Source organism: Eptesicus fuscus, chromosome 10, assembly GCF_027574615.1.
Source record: "Eptesicus fuscus isolate TK198812 chromosome 10, DD_ASM_mEF_20220401, whole genome shotgun sequence".
Lineage (NCBI taxonomy): Eukaryota > Metazoa > Chordata > Mammalia > Chiroptera > Vespertilionidae > Eptesicus > Eptesicus fuscus.
In genome coordinates this window covers 4,933,939-4,953,481 of record NC_072482.1, presented here as the reverse complement: position 1 = coordinate 4,953,481, position 19,543 = coordinate 4,933,939, and the positions used below count along the sequence as shown (strand labels likewise).

The following is a 19,543-nucleotide window of genomic DNA, read 5'->3' as shown; positions in this document are numbered from 1 at the left end:
TGTTGTGGTAGGCAACAATCAGGTGTCCACCCTATGCCTCCATCTTGGTCCTCCTTTGTGTAGTTAAGTCTTGATTGTTGTTGGTGTCACTGGGAGGACTTGTCCTCCAGGTCAATTGGCTGTGAGGACCCGCTGTATCCATAAAGGAAGAGTTGCTGTGCAGGAGACACGTTTATGGGCCGGGACTTGTTCCAGTAGGGCTTTGGCGCTCACTGAGTCTGCCTCTTGAATGTGTCCCTTATTCTAGTGGTTGAAATCTGGTGTCGTCTCACACCGACCACTAGATGCCCTCGTTTCTGGGTCTCCAATGGGGTGCAGGTCAGCTACTGTCTGAGGCCACTCAGCAGGAGTTACAGCAAAAACTGCAGTTTTCTCCTCTTTGCTTGAGTGGTTTTGGAGCAGTCTGACTGGAACTGCAGTTTATTTGGTTGGTTAAGCTGCCACAGGGCAGGCCATTTATATGTAAAAGCTGCTGTTTGGAGCCTGGGTGGGTTTGTAGAATGTGCGGGGCGGGTCTCAGGGCGGGGCGGGGTCTCAGGGCGTCACTAGGCTAGGGCGTGGCAAACAGCAATGGCTGCAAGTCTGCCTTTTCTGCCTTTTCTGCCTTTCCATGTTTCCAAGTCCCCGCGTCCCGTGCTCCAGCACAGTAAACACTGATTGCTGGGTGCACCTCTGCAAGAAAGTCACTCTCACTTTCCGACACGATGGCCGAGAGTCCAGCTTCTCCCCGTAGGTGTCTGGGTCCCCTGCGCGTCCCCAGAAACTGGATTTCAGAGTGATCCGGATCTTATCTCCCTTCAGGTTGGAAAAAAAGCTACGCGTCCCGTCACCTGCCACCAGCCCGATTCACGCGCCTCCGTACCTCAGCCCTTCCGCGTTTGTTCTTTCTTTTTCCTTCTTAGTTGTAAATCTACCATTCAGCCAGCTTTCCTGTGGTTCTGGGTGGTAGACGCTTTGTCTTTTAGTTGTATTTTTGAAATTGTTGTGCGTGGCGCAGTTTATTTGTTTAACTTTGCCGCCATCTTGGTTCTCCTCCTGTCTGATACTTTCTTTGTGATTAGACTGATGTTATGGGTTTGGGGAAGAATACACAGTGGGGAAGTAAATGTCCTATGGAGTACTTGAAATTTGTATAACTTCATTGGAGATATTAACCATGATCATGTGGTCAAGTAGTTTGTCACCAAGTAGTTCTTCACCATAAAGTTACTGTGCTTCCTACTCTATTGTTTGGAAATGAATCACTAAGTTTAGCTTGCCCTCAAGGTAGGTTGGGGGATATATAGAATTAAGTCCCACCTCTTGGAAGGGGGAGCATCTGTATATAATATTTGTAATTCTTCTATAAGGAAGTTTGTCTCTTCTACCCTAGTTAGTCATTTATTTATATAAATATGGAGTCATGTATATTTATTTTATACTTTGAGTTATAATGCAATACTTTGGTATTTGTTTTGTTTACCAAATTGTTCTAATTCTGTACTTACTATTAAAGGTTTAATCATATGTAAAAGGGATGACTTGAATGAAATAATATTACAGTACCTTCTAGCTCCAAAGTTCTGAACCAGGAGCTTTAAAAAACTCACCTTAAAATAAGATATTCTAAAATAAGTTTCTCCATTTGCTTACTAATCCCTGATTGTGTAGCCTTGGCCCTTGGTTCTACTTCCTTAACTACTTTTCTAGGACATCCTGATTGCTCATTTATTTGATATTGGCACCAAACAACATATGTCTGTAGGTAAAGTTACTATGGCCTGGGAAGTGGAACTGACTTAACTGTAGCTTTAGTTCCCTGGATATGCTTCCCAAGTTGCTGTTGGGAAGAAACAAGTGTGAGTTTAAAAATTATTACTGACCTCCGGGTCCGGGTGAGGCCATGTGTCCCTGGATCCTGGTGAGGCCTCGCACACCTAGGTCCGGGTGAGGCCATGCGCCCCTGGGTCTGGGAGAGGCCACGCGCCCCCAGGTCCGGGTGAGGCCATGTGTCCCTGGATCCGGGTGAGGCCTCGAGCACCTAGGTCTGGGTGAGGCCACGCGCCCCTGGGTCTGGGAGAGGCCACGCACCCCTGGGTCCAGGTGAGGCCATGTGTCCCTGGATCCGGGTGAGGCTGGGTCCCGGGTCCGGGTGAGGCCACGCGCCCCTGGGTCTGGGAGAGGCCACACGCCCCTGGGTCCGGGTGAGGCCATGGGTCCCTGGATCCGGGTGAGGCCTCGTGCACCTAGGTCCGGGTGAGGCCACGCGCCCCTGGGTCTGGGAGAGGCCACGCACCCCCGGGTCCAGGTGAGGCCATGTGTCCCTGGATCCGGGTGAGGCTGGGTCCCGGGTCCGGGTGAGGCCACGCGCCCCTGGGTCTGGGAGAGGCCACGCGCCCCTGGGTCCGGGTGAGGCCTCGCGCACCTAGCTCCGGGTGAGGCCACGCGCCCCTGGGTCTGGGAGAGGCCACACGCCCCCGGGTCCAGGTGAGGCCATGTGTCCCTGGATCCAGGTGAGGCTGGGTCCCGGGTCCGGTTGAGGCCACGCGCCCCTGGGTCTGGGAGAGGCCATGCGCCCCTGGGTCCGGGTGAGGCCATGTGTCCCTGCATCCGGGTGAGGCCTCGAGCACCTAGGTCCGGGTGAGGCCACGCGCCCCTGGGTCTGGGAGAGGCCACGCGCCGCCGGGTCCAGGTGAGGCCATGTGTCCCTGGATCCGGGTGAGGCCTCGAGCACCTAGGTCCGGGTGAGGCCACGCGCCCCTGGGTCTGGGAGAGGCCACGCGCCCCTGGGTCCGGGTGAGGCCATGTGTCCCTGGATCCGGGTGAGGCTGGGTCCCGGGTCCGGGTGAGGCCACGCGCCCCTGGGTCTGGGAGAGGCCACGTGCCCCCGGGTCCAGGTGAGGCCATGTGTCCCTGGGTCCGGGTGAGGCCTCGTGCACCTAGGTCCGGGTGAGGCCACGCGCCCCTGGGTCTGGGAGAGGCCACGCGCCCCCGGGTCCGGGTGAGGCCATGTGTCCCTGGATCCGGGTGAGGTCTCGCGCCCCTGGGTCCGGGTGAGGCCACGCGCCCCTGGGTCTGGGTGCGGCCACGTGCCCCTGAGTCCGGGTGAAGCCGTGCCCCTGGGTCCGGCCGAGACCAAATCAGAGGGAGTCGGACCTCCATTACCACCATTTGTCCACCATCCAGAGCTGAGGGGTCAGTGCTGACATGTACACATAAGGAACTGGTGGACATTGAAACTGGGTCTCTAAAGAACTGTTGGTCCAGAAAGAAACTCACTACAGACTAATTTATTTGCCTGTCAGCATAACTATTATTGCTCGTCTCACATTCAGTTCTTATAAGTATATCTCTAGGGACACATGATCTCGCTCATCTAGGGGAAATGATGAACAACTTAGACTGATGAACAAGAACAGAACCAGAAACAAGGAGGCATCGATCGGACTATCGGGCCTCAGAGGGAGGATAGAGGAGGTTGGGGGGAGGGGGGAGAGATCAACCAAAGAACTTGTGTGCATGCATATGAGCCTATCCAACGGTTAAGTTCAACAGGGGGTTGGGGCATCCGTGGGGAGGGACGTGGGATGGGAATGGGGGGATGAGGACAAATATGTGACACCTTAATCAATAAAGAAATTTTAAAAAAATAATAATAAAATAAAAATTATTACTGAGAGCTGGGAGTTCTTGGGCCCATTTCTTCTACGTCCAGACCTCAGATCCTTTATCTAGTAAATGAAACATTTCCATTAGATGGCCCCTAAGATTGCTCACAGCTGTGATTTTATCATCAGAGATATAGTAAAATATCTGGCTGGTAGTTCTCATCTCAGTATTCAAAGCAAGAGTTGGGAGTGGCCAACCTCTCTGAAACAAGCTTATTGGGTCCATCTTTATCATCCTTTTTATTTACTTGATTAAACACACACACACACAACACACACACACACACACACACACACAGTGCATGGGCTGAGCACATTCAGAAATGCGAGGTCTAGAGGTGATGCCTAGATGACTCATTGTATAGTGGAGAAGGCATGTTTTGCTATTCATTAATGGCCCCACAGTAAGAACTTTGGAGGATCAGAACTGGAGTGTTTATTATTAGTATTTATAAATCATTCTTAAGTGAAATTCCTTTTACAGCAACTATATGTATGTGAACAGTCTAGCAAAGTAGCCAAGGTGAATAGAATATGGTAGCTTAAGTATAAGGCCTAGTGAGTTACATTCAAGACGATTTAGTTCTCAAAGCCGGTGTGTGTGTGGGGGAGAATGTCATTAGTCTCATACACTGAAAGCAGATGGGTGGAGGACAAGGAGGAACTAATGTACTGTGAAACAAGGCATGTTCATTTGGGAATAAGGAACAGTAGAGTAAAGGAATGTTGCTTTTGGTAGAAAGCTAGGATAGAAGAGCATGGAATGACTCTTCCTCAGGCTGCCTGCCATTGAGTTGTTCTTTAAGGCCCACATCATACTGATTTATGAGATTGACTTAGAGCTCTGAATGAAAGCCCTCTGACCCGCCACACCTGTTACTGTCCCACATTTCTAAGTGAAGTGGCACACTGCATATCCTGGCTTACAGTGTTAAATCAACAGGTAGAACTTTTATGGTACTAGTTGCATAAGGATTTACATTTGCTTTAATGACAAGTGTGTCTGGAGATGCCCATTCCTGTGAGTCCTGCTAATGCTGCTAGTGGCTTTAGCTTCCTATCTCAAGTGAAATTAGTTGCTATTTCTTGAAGTGAACAGCAGATGTCACTGCATCTTCACTTACCAGGGCTCTGGATCCTAATTGTTTGGATGCAACCCAGTTCTTTGTACAGCTCTCAAACCACTGACTTCAAATTGAGTATTTATTGCTCTCTGACGCCCTAAGATCCTCTTCCTCAGATACAGAACCCAAATTGAAAATTTACAATAAACACATCCCAAGAGGTTTTCCTCAATTCCTTCACTATCCTCTATTTATATTTATCTGTATTTTCATGTAGCTAACTGATGAGGTTTATTTACCTTTTCCTATCAACCTTACAGTTATTTAGGAACCTGGACAATTTTTTATATTTGTCTTCAGCAAGGTTCACACTGAAATGCTTCTTGGCCTTTCTGATGCTTGCGTTTTAAAAACCTTCCAGCAGTAAAGTCGATGCCACTGTTCTCTGAATTGAGGTGCTAAACATAGAGGAAACTGCCACTTTCCTTTTTTATTCTTTTGAACCCTTAGCTTTGGTAATTGAAGAAATAAAAAACTGAATGGGGATAAAAGTTCTGTGGTGCATCTTTTTAAAACATAGCTCTTACGGTTTCAGTGTAGATCGTAGGGTTTCCCTATCTGACAGAAAGGTAATGTTGGTGTTAGATTATTCTAGAAAGTCTGAGACATATTAAAATTTTTGGTATCTTTTGCTCAGATATATTGTGGAATAGCCAGGGTGACATCTGTCCTAATATGCCAGGTTTATACTTATATACTGGTGCAGTTATTACTAGTTCCCTCTTTCACTCTCAGTTGACCTAGTCTGAACAGTATGGTCTCTCTAAATTGCCGTGGTGGTGGTGGGACAACCTATAATTTCCAATTTAGTAATAATAAGCATTTTTTTATTCAGGAATTATGCATGCCCTGAGTTTTCTGAGTTAAACACATGTAAAATAAGCAAAAACCACTAAGAACTTGTAATTCTGGAAAAATAGATTTTAGGTTTCTATTGATAATTGTCCTCTGGAGTAATGATTTCCAAAGATGGCTGTGCATCAGAATCAACTAGTAACCTTTTCACAAATAGTTTCAGGGTTCTCATAGACCTCTACTGAATTTGTTCCAAAGCTTGAACTTGACATTACCAAAAATGTAGAACTTTATGCAATGCAAATGTACTGGACTATTTTGTGAGCAAGCTTCTAAACTAACATATAGAAGAACACTTCTCTCTATGGTTTGGGTGGTGGTTGAGGTTCTTGGTGGTAGCTGCTTTGGGCCTTGAGAGGGTGTACTTGGCATTGACATGAGTTGTTTTCTTGTTTCAGATGTCATCTGGGTGATTCTCAGTGTGGAGGTGGGTGGACTTTTAGGAGTAACGCAGCAGCTGTCATCTTTCGAAACGGAGTTCAACACACAGCCACATCGCAAGGTAGAAGGAAACTTCAACCCGTTTGCCTCTCCCCAAAAGAACCGACAATCAGATGAAAACAACTTAAAAGACCCTGGGGGTTCCGAGTTCGACTCAATCAGCAAAAACACATGGGCTCCTGCTCCTGACCAAACCGAGCAAGATGAGAATAGACTCTCACAGAACTCTGTAAATCTGTCCCCCAGCAGTCACGCAAACAACTTATCAGTAGTGACTTACAGTAAGGTAGGTGCCCTTGGAGAAGAGGAGAAGGGGTAGGTGGTGGGCCTTGGGATCTGTGATACCCCTTCATGGCAAACCTTGAATCCTAGAATGTTCTTTAAGACTGCTTAGCTCTCCTGCCAACAGCAACAACACAAAACCTACCCCTTCTCCCCTCCCCCCGCCCCCATCTTCATGTCCTGTGGATATTACTTCATCCACATTTATAATTTACTACTGTCTCTCTGCTCTGGTTTGGGTGTTGAAAGAACAAAGTTCTTTACCTTTACATTTTAAGAAAAGAAAGTCAAAATATCGCCAGCCATGCTTCCATTTTTAATGTATACTGAGCTTAGAGCAACAACAACACACCTTGGAATTGGTTCCTACTTTGATTTTTTTGGGTTTGGGTGGGATTCTTGTTTTTGTTTGTTTGTTTTCTGAGGAAAAAGGCAAGCTCAATTATTTATCCTAACTACTGTTGGGCTTTTACTTTATTTACCTTGTTTGCATGTCTTCCTATTGATGTCTTTTCAGTCTGTGTGGCCCATCTACTCCCTCATCCACAGCCCAGAGTGGCCCAAGTGATATTTTGACTTTTCACGTGTGGGGAATAAGAGAGAATTGTTTAACCATGATTTTAAATTTATGATTGTTCTGAGACACTCTTCTAGGTGTTTGATTTCTTGATCTGTTTTTCCTTATGCTAGTTGATTGACAATGTCTTCCACACACTGCTAAGGTGATGATGGTTCCTGGTTGTTGGTTTTGGTTGATTGAATAAAGCCCTATGCTAAGAGTTCACTGTTGTAGGTGGTTCATGTATTGGGGCCTGTGAGTATTCCTGTGTATTCTTCTCTGATTAATAATGCTGCATGTTAGGCCCAGCATCCCATCTATATAATCATATAACTGTTAAGTCTCAAAATTTACCCTCAAAAATTTAAAAATAAAATTAATGTTTATTTGAGGGATAAGTTGCATTGTTGTAAGAATGGTATTTTTCTGACCAATGCTTTATTAAAATATGGTCTAGATTAAGAAAAGAAACCTGGTGATGTGAATCCTCTTTTGTCACATGGTCTGGTAAGAGGGACTTCAATTAGCAATAGTGTAGCAAAGGGTTAGTTTATTGGTTGGTTGAATAGTCACAAAGGGTTCTGTGTAGTCATGTTAGTTCTCCAGGAAATTAGAGAAGTAAATTGATAAACCAGTAAATTGCCTGTATTTGAGGAAAGACTTCACATCTTAACACTTAAAAGACTTTCCTCTACGTTCCTGTTGCTCCAGATTTGTCTGTCTTAATTTTAACCCTTCAGAGCATGACTGTTCTAAAATACCTTGGTAGAACGGAAAGTTGAGGCAGTTGAGTTTAATGGGAAGGTGAGAATTGGAGGAGGCAAAACTAGTTAGTTGCTCTATTGTTTTCTATAATCGAAGCCCCTTTACCCAACATTGAACTACTTGGCTCAGCCATCATTGTAGTCTTAGAAGAGGGCTGGCATTCCTGGCCAGGGCCCTGTATGAACTTGTTAGTTGTTTTATTTTCCTTTTGGGCTTTAGGGACTGATGCTTTTAACCACTCTCTTTGCCCTGGCCCTGGCATGTTTATGGGTGCACTGTCAGAATGAATTACTTACCAGCCTTAATTGAGGTCCCAGCATACTGCTTTTTTGGAACGGCTGAGCTGTGATGAGGCTATTGAGATATTTCTTAAGGTTGATGAACTCATGGTATGTTACCGAAATTTTTTTTTCCATGAACGCTGCAGGGTCATATAGAAGCAGCACTTGTAAAACCACAGAGTAAGATTCTCATTGGGGTTAATGAGACTTTTGGCTATAATACATTGAGAATGTGGCACTTAGATCCCAAAGAGAAATTGGAGCCTCCCTTTTTTCTTACTTTAAGTAGAATACTATTCATAAAGCATGTATGTGAACATCTGGAAGCAGTTCTGGCTAAAGTTGAGTCAGTTCTGCCTCTCAGACTCCTAAGGAATGGGGTCAGGTTTAAACAGTCATCAGGAAGTACTTACAGATTTGTGCACTATTTAGAGCAGTGTACATTGTTCAGTAGGAGACTTGAAGAATAAAAGAAGTGACCCTGCCAAGCAGCTTACAGTACAGTGGAAGTGACGAGACATGCATCCAGTTCAGTCAGGACAGGTATGAATTTGGTCAGTAGAGAACAACAGTCAAATGTATAATCCTATCTAATAAAAGACTAATATGCAAATTAACCATCACTCCGCTACACCCACAAGTCACGCCCACCAGCCAATCAGGAGCGAGTATGCAAATTAACCAAACCAAAATGGCTGCAGCCACGGAGTGAGCAGGAGGCTTGGGTTTCCCCGGCAATGCAGGAAGCCAAGCTTTCCGCATACCTTGGCAGGCCCAGGCCTCCGCTCAAGGCTACGAAGTTTCAATTATAGAAGATAAATAAACCCCAGATACCAGGGCCTCTGCTTGGGTCGCCGGGGGGCGTGACCGGCCTGCAAACCACCACAGGCCCCTTTCCCAGGCCGCCCCACACCCCAAAGGAACCCCCACCCTGATCCAGGACACCCTTCAGGGCAAACCAGCTGGCCCCCACCCATGCACCAGGCCTCTATTCTATTTAATAAAAGAGTAATATGCAAATTGACCATCACCCCAACACACAAGATGGCTGCCTCCATGTGGTCAAAGATGGCTGCCCCCATGTGGACACAAGATGGCCATCACAAGATGGCCAGCAGGGGAGGGAAGTTGGGAGGGACCAGGCTTGCAAGGGAGGGCAGTTGTGGGCGATCAGGCCAGCAGGGGAGGGCAGTTGGGAGGGACCAGGCCTGCAGGGGAGAGCATTTGCAGGGGATTAGGCCTGCAGGGGAGGGCAGTTAGGAGTGACCAGGCCTGCAGGGAAGGGCAGTTTGGGGTGACCAGGCCTGCAGGGGAGGGCAGTTTGGGGTGACCAGGCCTACAGGGGAGGGCAGTTAGGGGCAAACAGGCTGGCAGGGGAGCAGTTTTAGGCATCAATCAGGCTGTCAGGGTAGTGGTTAGGGGGTGATCAGGTTGGCAGGCAGAAGCGGTTAGGGGCAATCAGGAAGGCAGGCAGGCGAGCAGTTGGGAGCCAGCAGTCCTGGATTGTGAGAGGGATCCCAGATTGGAGATGGTGCAGGCTGTGCTGAGGGACACCCCCACCCCCCATGCATGAATTTTCGTGCACCGGGCCTCTCGTTTTTATATATTCTTGGAGGTTAGAGTTAGAGAAGGCAGAGCTGGAGTTGATAGAGCTTTTCAAAGAACGGGCAGATGGAAAGACAGGAAGGACAATGGTGTGGAGAACCGTTAAAAAGTGCTGAGGGCAGAACGTGGAAGGGTCGTGAGGTCCTGATGTGGGTAACAGACCATGGGAGATAGATTCCACGGCCATACTGTGTTCCTTTGAGGAACAGTGGTTGAAATAATGGCTTTGAAAAAAAGTGGAACTATACTTAATAGGTATCTTAAAGCAGGGATAATTCACAGTACTAAACATTTGTTTGCTTCAGAATAGAGATTTATTTATTTTTAAAAGCATTGGCATGCTTGAAGTTCTTTTTTAGAAAACCACTTTGTTGGAATTTTGTAATATGAAAAATTTCAAATGTACAGAAAAGTGGAAAGAATAGTATAATAAGCATTTGTATTCTGAAATATTTTAAATGTTTAAAAGGAAATTATGACATTTTGACATTTTAATATGCATCTTTATGAAATAAGGATTTTCAAAAATACCATTAACTAATGATTAATAATAATTTCCCAGCCCTAGCTGGTTTGGCTCAGTGGATGGAGCGTCGGCCTGCGGACTCAAGGGTCCTGGGTTCCATTCCGGTCAGGGGCATGTACCTTGGTTGCGGGTGCATCCCCAGTGGGGGTTGTGTAGGAGGCAGCTGATCGATGTTTCTCTCTCATTGATGTTTCTGACACTCTGTCCCTCTCCCTTCCTCTCTGTAAAAATCAATAAAATATATTTAAAAAATAATAATAATTTCCCAATATTTTCTAATATCAGTTCACATTCAGGTTTGCCTCTAAGTGTCTCTTAGAATTCATCTGTTCAAGCCAGGATCTAATCAAGACCACATTTCACATTTGATTGTTGTATAAGAAAAGCCTTAATTTTGAGATTCTGAATGGTGCACTTGACAAAGTGTTGAGATCAGGTACACATCAGTGGTATTTTTAACTGTTCCTGTGTGCCCAGGTGTGCTGCCAGTACTTTACAAGCCTCATCTCATTTTCTGATCAGAAAAGCACCGAGGGGCTAAGTAACTTGCCCAGCTAAGTAGAGAGAGGCAGAGCTGAGATTCAAATCCAGGTGCCACATTACTAAAATGTGTTGAGTGAAAGCATTAACTGAACTCCAGTTATTATCAAGCAAGGCATGAAGGAAGCCCAGTCAAAATAAGCAGTCGATAAATGGTTCTAATATGTAAATTGAGGATTGCCTTTGCCATCTTTTTTAAGAATTTCCCTGTTTGCTGAGTCTTTAAAAGTAGTGACTTCTTTTCTTGTTTGATAAAAATAAAATATCTTTATAACTCTCCAGGTACCTAAACCATGTGGTGTTTATAATAAATAGTGCCTTTTATTATGAACTAGAGGCCTGGTGTATGAAATTCGTGCAGGGGTGTGTGTGTGTGTGTGTGTGTGTGTGTGTGTGTGTCCCTCAGCCCAGCCTGCACCCTCTCCAATCTGGGACCCTTTGAGGGATGTCCAACTGCCCATTTAGGCCTAAACGGGCAGTCGGACATCCCTCTCACAATCCAGGACTGCTGGCTCCCAACCGCTTGCCTGCCTGATTGCCCCTAACTGCTTTTGCCTGCCAGCCTGATCACCCCCTAACCACTCCCCTGCCAGCCTGATCAACGCCTAACTGCTCCCCTGCCGGCCTGGTTGCCCCCAACTGCCCTCCCCTGCCAGCCATCTTGTGGTGGCCATCTTTGACCACAGGGGGCGGCCATCTTGTGTGTTGGAGTGATGGTCAATTTGCATATTACCTCTTTATTATATAGGATGAGTAGAAAGGATGAAAGACCTGAGTTGGGGCAAGTGTTTTCAGTTCACCCCAAGTGCCATCTTTATTGGATGAGTAGGAGGAGTACCGGGATCACTGACTTGGCAATAGATTTGAGTTACTCTAAAGAAATTCCCTGCCTGCCATTAAGGCTGGGAGAGAACAAGATGCTCTTGGAAGCTGATGACCACAGTTTTAGTAGCAGCTACAATTTCCTGCTGCCTCCATCGTTACAGTTTAACTTGCTAAGGTTGGTAGGATTAAATGAAAAGATTGCTTCATGCACCTGCTCTGTGAGGGCTGGGTGGATGTGTCAACATAATGGCCCATCTGTCAGTGCTAGGAACTGGACACCCGTGGAGCCCTTCCCCAGCTGCCCTTAAATAACCATTAGCTTTCTGGACTCAGTGCTTCGTGCCTGGGGGGAAGCTCTGGGTGGGAACGCCAGCCCTAGCTCCATCCCACAACCCTGGCCCCTCCCTGTGTGAGCTGTCAGAGGGAGTCAGAAAAGTAAGTATATTCGGACTTGCTCCAAAGATTCATAAATCTGACTCTTCCCTTTTGTTAGAAATTGGCTGGTCTCATTGTCAGCTCAATTATGGTTGACCTGTCTCAGGTGAACAGTCAGATCAAGTATTGGTGACGGTCAGGTGCTGTTTTAAAGAAACCATTTTTATGTGATTAGCTCAAGAATCTCAGAGGACAAACAGTCACAGTAGGGTAGGTGCTCACTCTGTTGACTCAAGGATATTCTTGTCATGAATTCTAGCTCTCTGACTCATCTCTGCAGGCCAAGATAGCTTCTGTTTGAATAATATGAAAGTGGTGAAAAAATACCTCCTAGAGGTGTGGAAGGAGAAAATAACTCCTGTTAAAATTAGATACCCCCTTTCCTTATTTGCCAGTAACTTTTTAAAATCTCTAGATGTTTTCTCAGAAGGCCTTACAGAAGAATAAGACACCAACCAAATGATCTGATTCAGGACATCTGGGGATAAGAGTGTGGCTGGCAAAATCCAAGGGACTGTTCTTCAGGACAGCAGATGCCTCACTTCCTTTTTTTAAGAGGAATACTTTACATTGGGAGCTAAGAAGAATCCCAAATGTATTTATGTTGTTACTTGGACTATAGCCCTTATTTTGTGTTTGTTGTTACTTTAACCCTTTGCACTCGCTTGCTTTTTTCTCGATTCCTTTATTCTAATGCTAACCGTGTCGAGTCACACTCAACATCCGAGTGCAAAAGGTTAAAAAATGTTTGGAGCTGGTATATGTCATATACTCTTCTTTTAAACTGGATTACAGTCTGAGCCACTGTTATTACTTCCGCCAAGTGTTGGTTCAGAAGGAGAAACTTGTTATTATCTTTGTGGGGAGGTTCTCTCTCCTCCATTGTCCGCCACTGCCGGTTGCCATCTGCCCTGCCTGCCCACATTCCCACCTGCTCCTCTTCCATTCTCTCTCTGGCAGCCACTCTTTAGTACATTTTGGATCTGAAGTTAGAGAAGTCAGTCTACTTTTATTACATCAGAAATCAGCTGACTTCTAACCTGCTGCTTATCTGTGTTGACTGAAGCATAGAAGAGTTATTTTCCCTCTGTTTAGGTGAGGGTTTAAAAGTTGTAGTAGAGGCTACTAGAGGGGAAGGTTTGAAAAAAGCAAGTCTTTTGCGGCATGGGCCTGAGGATGTAATTAATGGCTTGTGAATCTTATTATCTACTCTGAAGTAGCCGGTCAGTTTAACAGAAGGGATAGGTTTAGGGTGACAGTGGAATTGGGCTCATCATTCACCCAATTCATTTTTAAAATACATATTTTTATTGATTTCAGAGGAAGGGAGAGGGAGTGAGAGATAAAAACACCCAACCCAGGCATGTGCCTTGACCGGTTCATAGGTCTATGCTCAACCACTGAGCCACCCCCAATTCATTTGAATTTGACCACAGGGCAGGTGGTTGGTGTCCTTATCTGGGCTAATACTTATGTGAGGCAATAGAGGGCAGTGTAACTAACTTTTCACTGCCATGAATGAGTCTGTTCTCAGATACAGACCCTTTCCACGAAAGGTTTAAAGATGGCTGAAGGAGAAGCTGGAAGGAAAGCTGCTTCACTTGATATTTATCCAGCTTGTGTCCTCCTCTGACAAGGGACAGGTAGCAAAGCATGCTACTCCCAGAAGCCATTAAAAGTACGATAATCAAAGCTGTGAAACTACCGTTTATTGAACACTATGTGCTAGGCACTGTACTGGGGGCTTTTTAAATTTAATTTTCATTGTTAAAATTATCAATGCACGTAGTTCTACAAAGCTTATTACAAAAAATACCAGTCACCTCCCTGCCTCCCAACCTCCAGTATTTGTTCCCCAGAGGTAGCAGGCTCAATGTTTGATGTGCGTTACTTCATTTAGTCCACACAACAGTACCATGATACAGGTACTGTTATTAGCCCTACTTTACAGTTCTGAGACTTGGGGTACACAGATCCCATGAATTGCCCAAGGTCATGTAGCTAGAGAGTGTTGAAACCAGGATATGAACAAAAGCAGTTGTCTTTCACTCTCGAGGCTGCTCTCCTAATAGTGCACTCCATTGCTTCCCAGTATAAATAGTGTTCATGCACACATTTTTATCAGCTGAGCTAACAGTTGTGGGCTAGGCAGGACATGCTTTCTGTAGTATACTGCTACATTTCAAATGAGGAGCAAGCCCATTATTGACAAGGTATTATTTGACTTCTCTTTACTAATCCCCCTCTCCCTATAAGTACAGTGGAAGCTACGGAAATCAGCCTTTATCTCTAACCTACAGGAAGGGAAAAGATTCCCTAGAACCTCCCTAGTCACTTGGGCTTAGGTTTTTGTTGAAATTGAAATTTACACTAGCTCACTCTTGTGACAGCAACACCTATACCTCTTGCAGTCACAAAACCTATTAGTATTCCTTGATCGTTGCCAAAAGATAGTCTCTGAAACAAATGTAAAATCTCCCTTGAACATACTTAGCATTTCAGAACTAGAACATAGGTAGGGGCGACCTTACTCCCTTTAAGGTTGGATTTTATTTCTATAAAGGCTCTCTGGAGAAAGACTGTTTTAGAAAAAAGGGACAGCCAGTGTAAGCCCTGAAGTGGAAGTTTACCTGGTTTGTTCAAGGAACAGAATGAGTGAGGAAGAGAGTAGAGGGATGTGAAGTTAGAGAACAGAAACCAGGTCATGGAGGGCTTTGTGGTCCCTTGCAAAGCTTTGGGCTTTTGTTCTGAGGGGCAGGAACATGAAAGGTGAGCGGAGAGGTGATGTGGTCTGTCCTAAGGTTGTAAGAGGATCACTCGGGCTCTTGTGTGGAGAATGTAGGGCAAGCATAGAAGCAGAGGACAGTAGAGAAGTTAGCACAATCATTCAGGGTATGTGGGGGAGTAGTTTAGACCAGAGTGGTGGCAGTGGAGGTAGAAGGTCCGAGTCTGGATCCAGTTTATAGCCAACAAGATTTGCTAGTAGGTCGGAATGGGGGATGTAAGAGAGGGTAAAGGATGACACCAAGGTTTTTGGCCTGAGCAACTAAAATTTAGGATGGAATGGCCATCAGTGGAGAAGGGAAAGGCTGGGGTAGAGGTGGAGAGTGATTGGGAGTTCCATTTTGGGCACATGGACAGTTTCTCTAAACATCCAAATGGAAGTGTCAAGTGGGCTGTTGTATATCCAAGTTGGGTATAGAATTTAGGAGAGGTCTGGGTGGAGATTAAATTTGAGAGTCATATTGTGTGGATGGCATCTAATGCGGTGAGACTGGCTGTAGTCCACTGAGGGGCAAGTGTAGAGCAGAAGAGTCTTGGGATGGAGGGGTGTTATGCATTATAAGATGTTTAGCAACATCTCTGGCCTTTACCTCCCCAACTTTGAGTTTAAGTGCCAAAAATGTCTTCAGACATTGCCAAATGTTCCTTGGGCAGAGGCGGGGGTGAGGGGAGTGAGGGGAATCGCCCTGCCAGGGGACCACTGGTAGAGATAGAGAAGAGGTCCAAGGACTGACATAATAATACTGTGTCTAATGTGTAAACAAACCACTTCAAGTTATCCAGGCCACCTTTACTGCTTTTATTCTTAATTCACAACACTCTTGTGAGTTTTGTGTTACATTGTTCATTTGACAAACTAATCAGGAAGTTGTAAGTGATTTGCTCACATTCACAGAGCAAATTGGGGGTGAAATTGGGGGTGGGTCATGGGCTAGAACCCAGGGACCCAGGTTGAGTCTAATGTTCATCTAGACCACACTGTGATGAGGTTTGCTGGCAGAAGCAAAGTCTGTTGGCTGTTCTCTAAAGGTAGTTTATATACTAGTGTCAGGTTGTAGAGATCTCCTTGTTCATCTTCAGGAGCTACAAACGACTTTGTGACCAAGGGGGAAGCCATGCAAAACAATTGAGGGACCTGCATCCCACCCCCACCCCTGCCTCAGGTATGCTGGCAGATTAGCACATTCTGTACCAAAAGGGGTTTGCCAGGAGCCTCTGGTTTAGTGATATTTCGATGAATCCCTTTTGAAAACCCTGAGGAGCCAGTAAGCCCTGCCAGCCTTGCCGATGTTTGAACTGGCGTGGGTCATGTGTACATTAAAAATAAGCAAACACTGTGAGCCTTAGAAAATGTCTTTTGTTGTTTGTAACATTACTATCTAACTGAGAATAAAAATTATCTCCAGGAACTCTCCCTTTTGTACCTCAACAGCTTCAGAGCTACTTTGCTCCCTTTTATTTGATTTGGGGCTCTGAGCATTATTTTACGCTGATGTGATGCTGGGCAGTCTTAGAGCTGAACCAGAGCTAGTGTTCCCAAGGTTGCCAGAATATTGTATTTTGATTGTATTGATACATTCTCTTCCCTATACTCTGAATTTAGCATTTTAATTTCTGATGGAAGTTCTCAAACTAGGACTAGCAAAATTACAGGTTCAAAGAGGTAAGTGTAATTCACAAGTGTGACAATTTATCTCCTGGCCTAGATGCTCAGGTTTCAAATGACTTGTCCTCAGCGAAGTCTGCTGTAACTGCATTTCTGGCAGGACCAGATGCAGAAGGGAAGGTTACAAGCTTGTCTACTGCAGAGGGAATATGTGGGCTTCCTTAGAGCTCAGCTAAAAGCGAGATCTTTTCCAAAGCTGTGGACATTCACCTGCAGAGGAAGATGATCCTGATTGTTTTGTTGTGATTTCACTGCTCAAGAGTCACTTAAGCCCAGCTAGCGTGGCTCAGTGGTTGAGCGTCGACCTATGAACCAGGAGGTCATGGTTCAATTCCCGGTCAGGGCATATACCTGGGTTGTGGGCTTCATCCCCAGTGTGGGGCATGCAGGAGGCAGCTAATCATGATTCTCTCTCAGCATTGATGTTTCTCTCTCCCTCTCCCTTTCTCTCTGAAATCAATAGAAATACATGTTTTTTAAAAATCACTTAAAACTTTGCTTTAGCCCTAGCCAGTTTGGCTCAATGGATAGAGTGTCAGCCTGCGAACTGAAGGGTCCCAGGTTCGATTCTGGCCAAGGGCACATGCCTAGGTTGCAGGCTCGATCCCCAGTAGGGGGCGTGCAGGAGGCAGCTGATCAATGATTCTCTCTCATCATTGATGTTTCTCTCTCTCCCTCTCCCTTCCTCTCTAAAATCAATAAAAATATATTAGAAAAAAAACACTTTGCTTTACACAGAGATAGCTTCAATATTATTAGTTGATTAGTGAGGCCTTCTAGATGCTTAGCTGGTGCTAATCCTTTTCTTCAAAGAAATTGCTTTCTGGCCACAAAGACGAGCCTAGCTCATAGGAAAGAATGAGAGCCAGTAAAGATAAAGTATATTGAGTCCCAGTTGACTTTTAAATGCTCATATGAGTTTGGAGGAAGGAGAAAGCAATGAGGTTTGGAGTAGCCAGAAAAACGTTACCTTCGTAGATGATAGATTTAAGCTGAATTGGAAGAAGGAGGTATCACATACAGGAAGACCCAGAGGCAACCGCAGGCAAGGTGTGTTCACGGGACACTGGCCAGCCTGACGTGGTGAGTGAGATGTGCTTAAAGAGGGTGGGGTGAATTTTGGAGGAAGATCTTTGAAAGCCAAGCAAAGGAGAGTTTACTTTTAATGTAAAAGGAAGCAATGCCAACATAGCTTTTGAGCAGGGGAGTGGCAAGATGAAACCAAATATGGCTGAATAGGACCAAGGAAAGACAGTTTATTCTCAATTAGCCAGCCACTTGGGCAGTGGGGAGAATGATGGTGTGAATTCATTGTAAGAGAGATGGGGAAGACAATGGTGTGTGAGGAAAATGTAGTTGACAGAAGGCACCAGGAGTCCCAGTGGTAATTCTGAGAGGAGACAGGACCAACAGCCTCACCCTGTGCCTCGGCAGGACTCCCACAGTGAAACACCAGTGGCCACGAGGCCAGGAACTTGGATAAGTTTCTCTCCTTTTGGGTGTCCTCCCCAGTAAGACTCTTGCCAGTTTTTTTTCCTTTTTAGGAATCTCCTCTGTTGGAGGACATGGCCAGGAGAGAGCTCTGTCTGCCAGGACCCCATCTGCGCTAGAATTACAAGTAGCAAGCAGCTTTTCCTGAAACCTTTCCTGAAAGGGAAAGTCAGACTCAGCAGTGCCCTCCTTCTCCTTGTAGAACTTCAATGTGTTCTCATTCACAATTTTTGAGTTTTACTCTTCACAGTCATTTTCATGATTTGTCAGAGGGTAGGTGAAGGCTGTAGGAGTTGCCCTTGGCCAGGGGGTGCTGTGGATGGATGGGGAGATGGAGGATGAAGGAAGGAAGACTGAAGGATGCATGATGAAGGATTAGGGATGGATAGGTAGAGGGAGAATGGATGGATGGATGGATAGATAAGGTCCCCAACAGGGCTGTAGAAGTTCGTTAAGAGCAACAGAAAAACTGTGTTACAGCAGTAAGAATAAAAAATGACTTTTTTTTTTCTGAGCTTTTAAAAAAATCAATTCAGCATGCTTATAACTGAATCAAGCTTCTTAAACACAGTTTTGGCACAACCCAAAGGTTTTGAACTGATCTGCCCACCATCAGACCTCATGCTTAAAAGTAGGTTTATTTTCTTTTCTTTGGCTTGTTCTCACAGTCATCCTCAGCCAGTGCATGAAATATATGTGTGAAGTTTTAAAGACTGTCACATGAAGTGGCATGAACATCAGGGTTAAAGCACCTGCAGAAGTTCTCATCATGTTGACGTGGCACCGTTGTCCCACTAGAAGCCTCCTTAGGCTGTTGGCATCCATGAAGGGAAGGGCCTGAGAGAGTCCTGCCCATTACTCCTGTTCAGACTGTTTATTTCTAATTAATAAGCTAATGAGTTTGATCAAGGCTTAGTCTCTGGCCCTTGCCAACCAAGTGTCCCCCCTGTTGAGCAGGGCCTCATCACGCCATGTTTGCACTACAGGATCAGGCTAGAACTTGGTACTAAGCCCTTACTCTTCTGTATTTGTCTTCTGTGCACATAAATGATAGAAAAGGAGCTGTAGGTGGTGGGACTGGCCAAGGAAATGAGGAGGGCCCTCCTGGTACTACCAGTGCTGCCATCAGTATGCACTGCAGAGCTTGTTAACCTGTGTGAACCTTTTTATTTATTTAAATCAAATCACAAATAAAAGGAAAATAAAGACAGGTATGTGAAAGTTTTGTGTTGTAGTGCTTTCTCTAAACAAGCTTTCATAGAGAAAAAGAGCAACCCAGAAAGTCCTCATGAGGCATCCTTGTTTCCGGAGCAATTTCAGCCTTCCTTTTTGTTCTGCAAGGTTAAAAACAGAGAGGTGGCTCACTACTGCAAAGCATTTCAGTTCATTCATTTTACTTATGTTTGAGTCTTACAAATGGTTGCCACCCTCATAAAAGGGCAGCTTGCTCTTCAATAACACTATACTCCCTACTGTTGAAAATTAATGAATAAATCTTTTTAAAAATTCTAACTGAAATAGAACTAGTTTCCAGTTTTTTAGTACTTTAATATACATTTAATGCCTTCCATCTGTGACAATTTTTTGTATTCCTTTTTGAAAAGTTATTTTGATTTATGCAAAATTTTAGGAAGAACTTTAAGATATTATAGGTGCACACTCATGTAAGATCAGTGGCAACCAAATCACTGCTGGGAGTGACCCTGCTCTTCCATGG

General features: G+C 45.2%; 1 protein-coding gene across 1 annotated transcript in view; it reads left to right on the top strand.

Moving 5' to 3' along the window:
* Positions 1–19,543, top strand: part of ILRUN (inflammation and lipid regulator with UBA-like and NBR1-like domains) — a 111,653-nt gene that overhangs the window by 84,014 nt on the left and 8,096 nt on the right. The window contains exon 4 of the mRNA XM_008152002.3: positions 6,025–6,353. Coding sequence (XP_008150224.1) covers positions 6,025–6,353 — 329 coding nt within the window. The remainder of the gene's footprint in view (positions 1–6,024; positions 6,354–19,543) is intronic.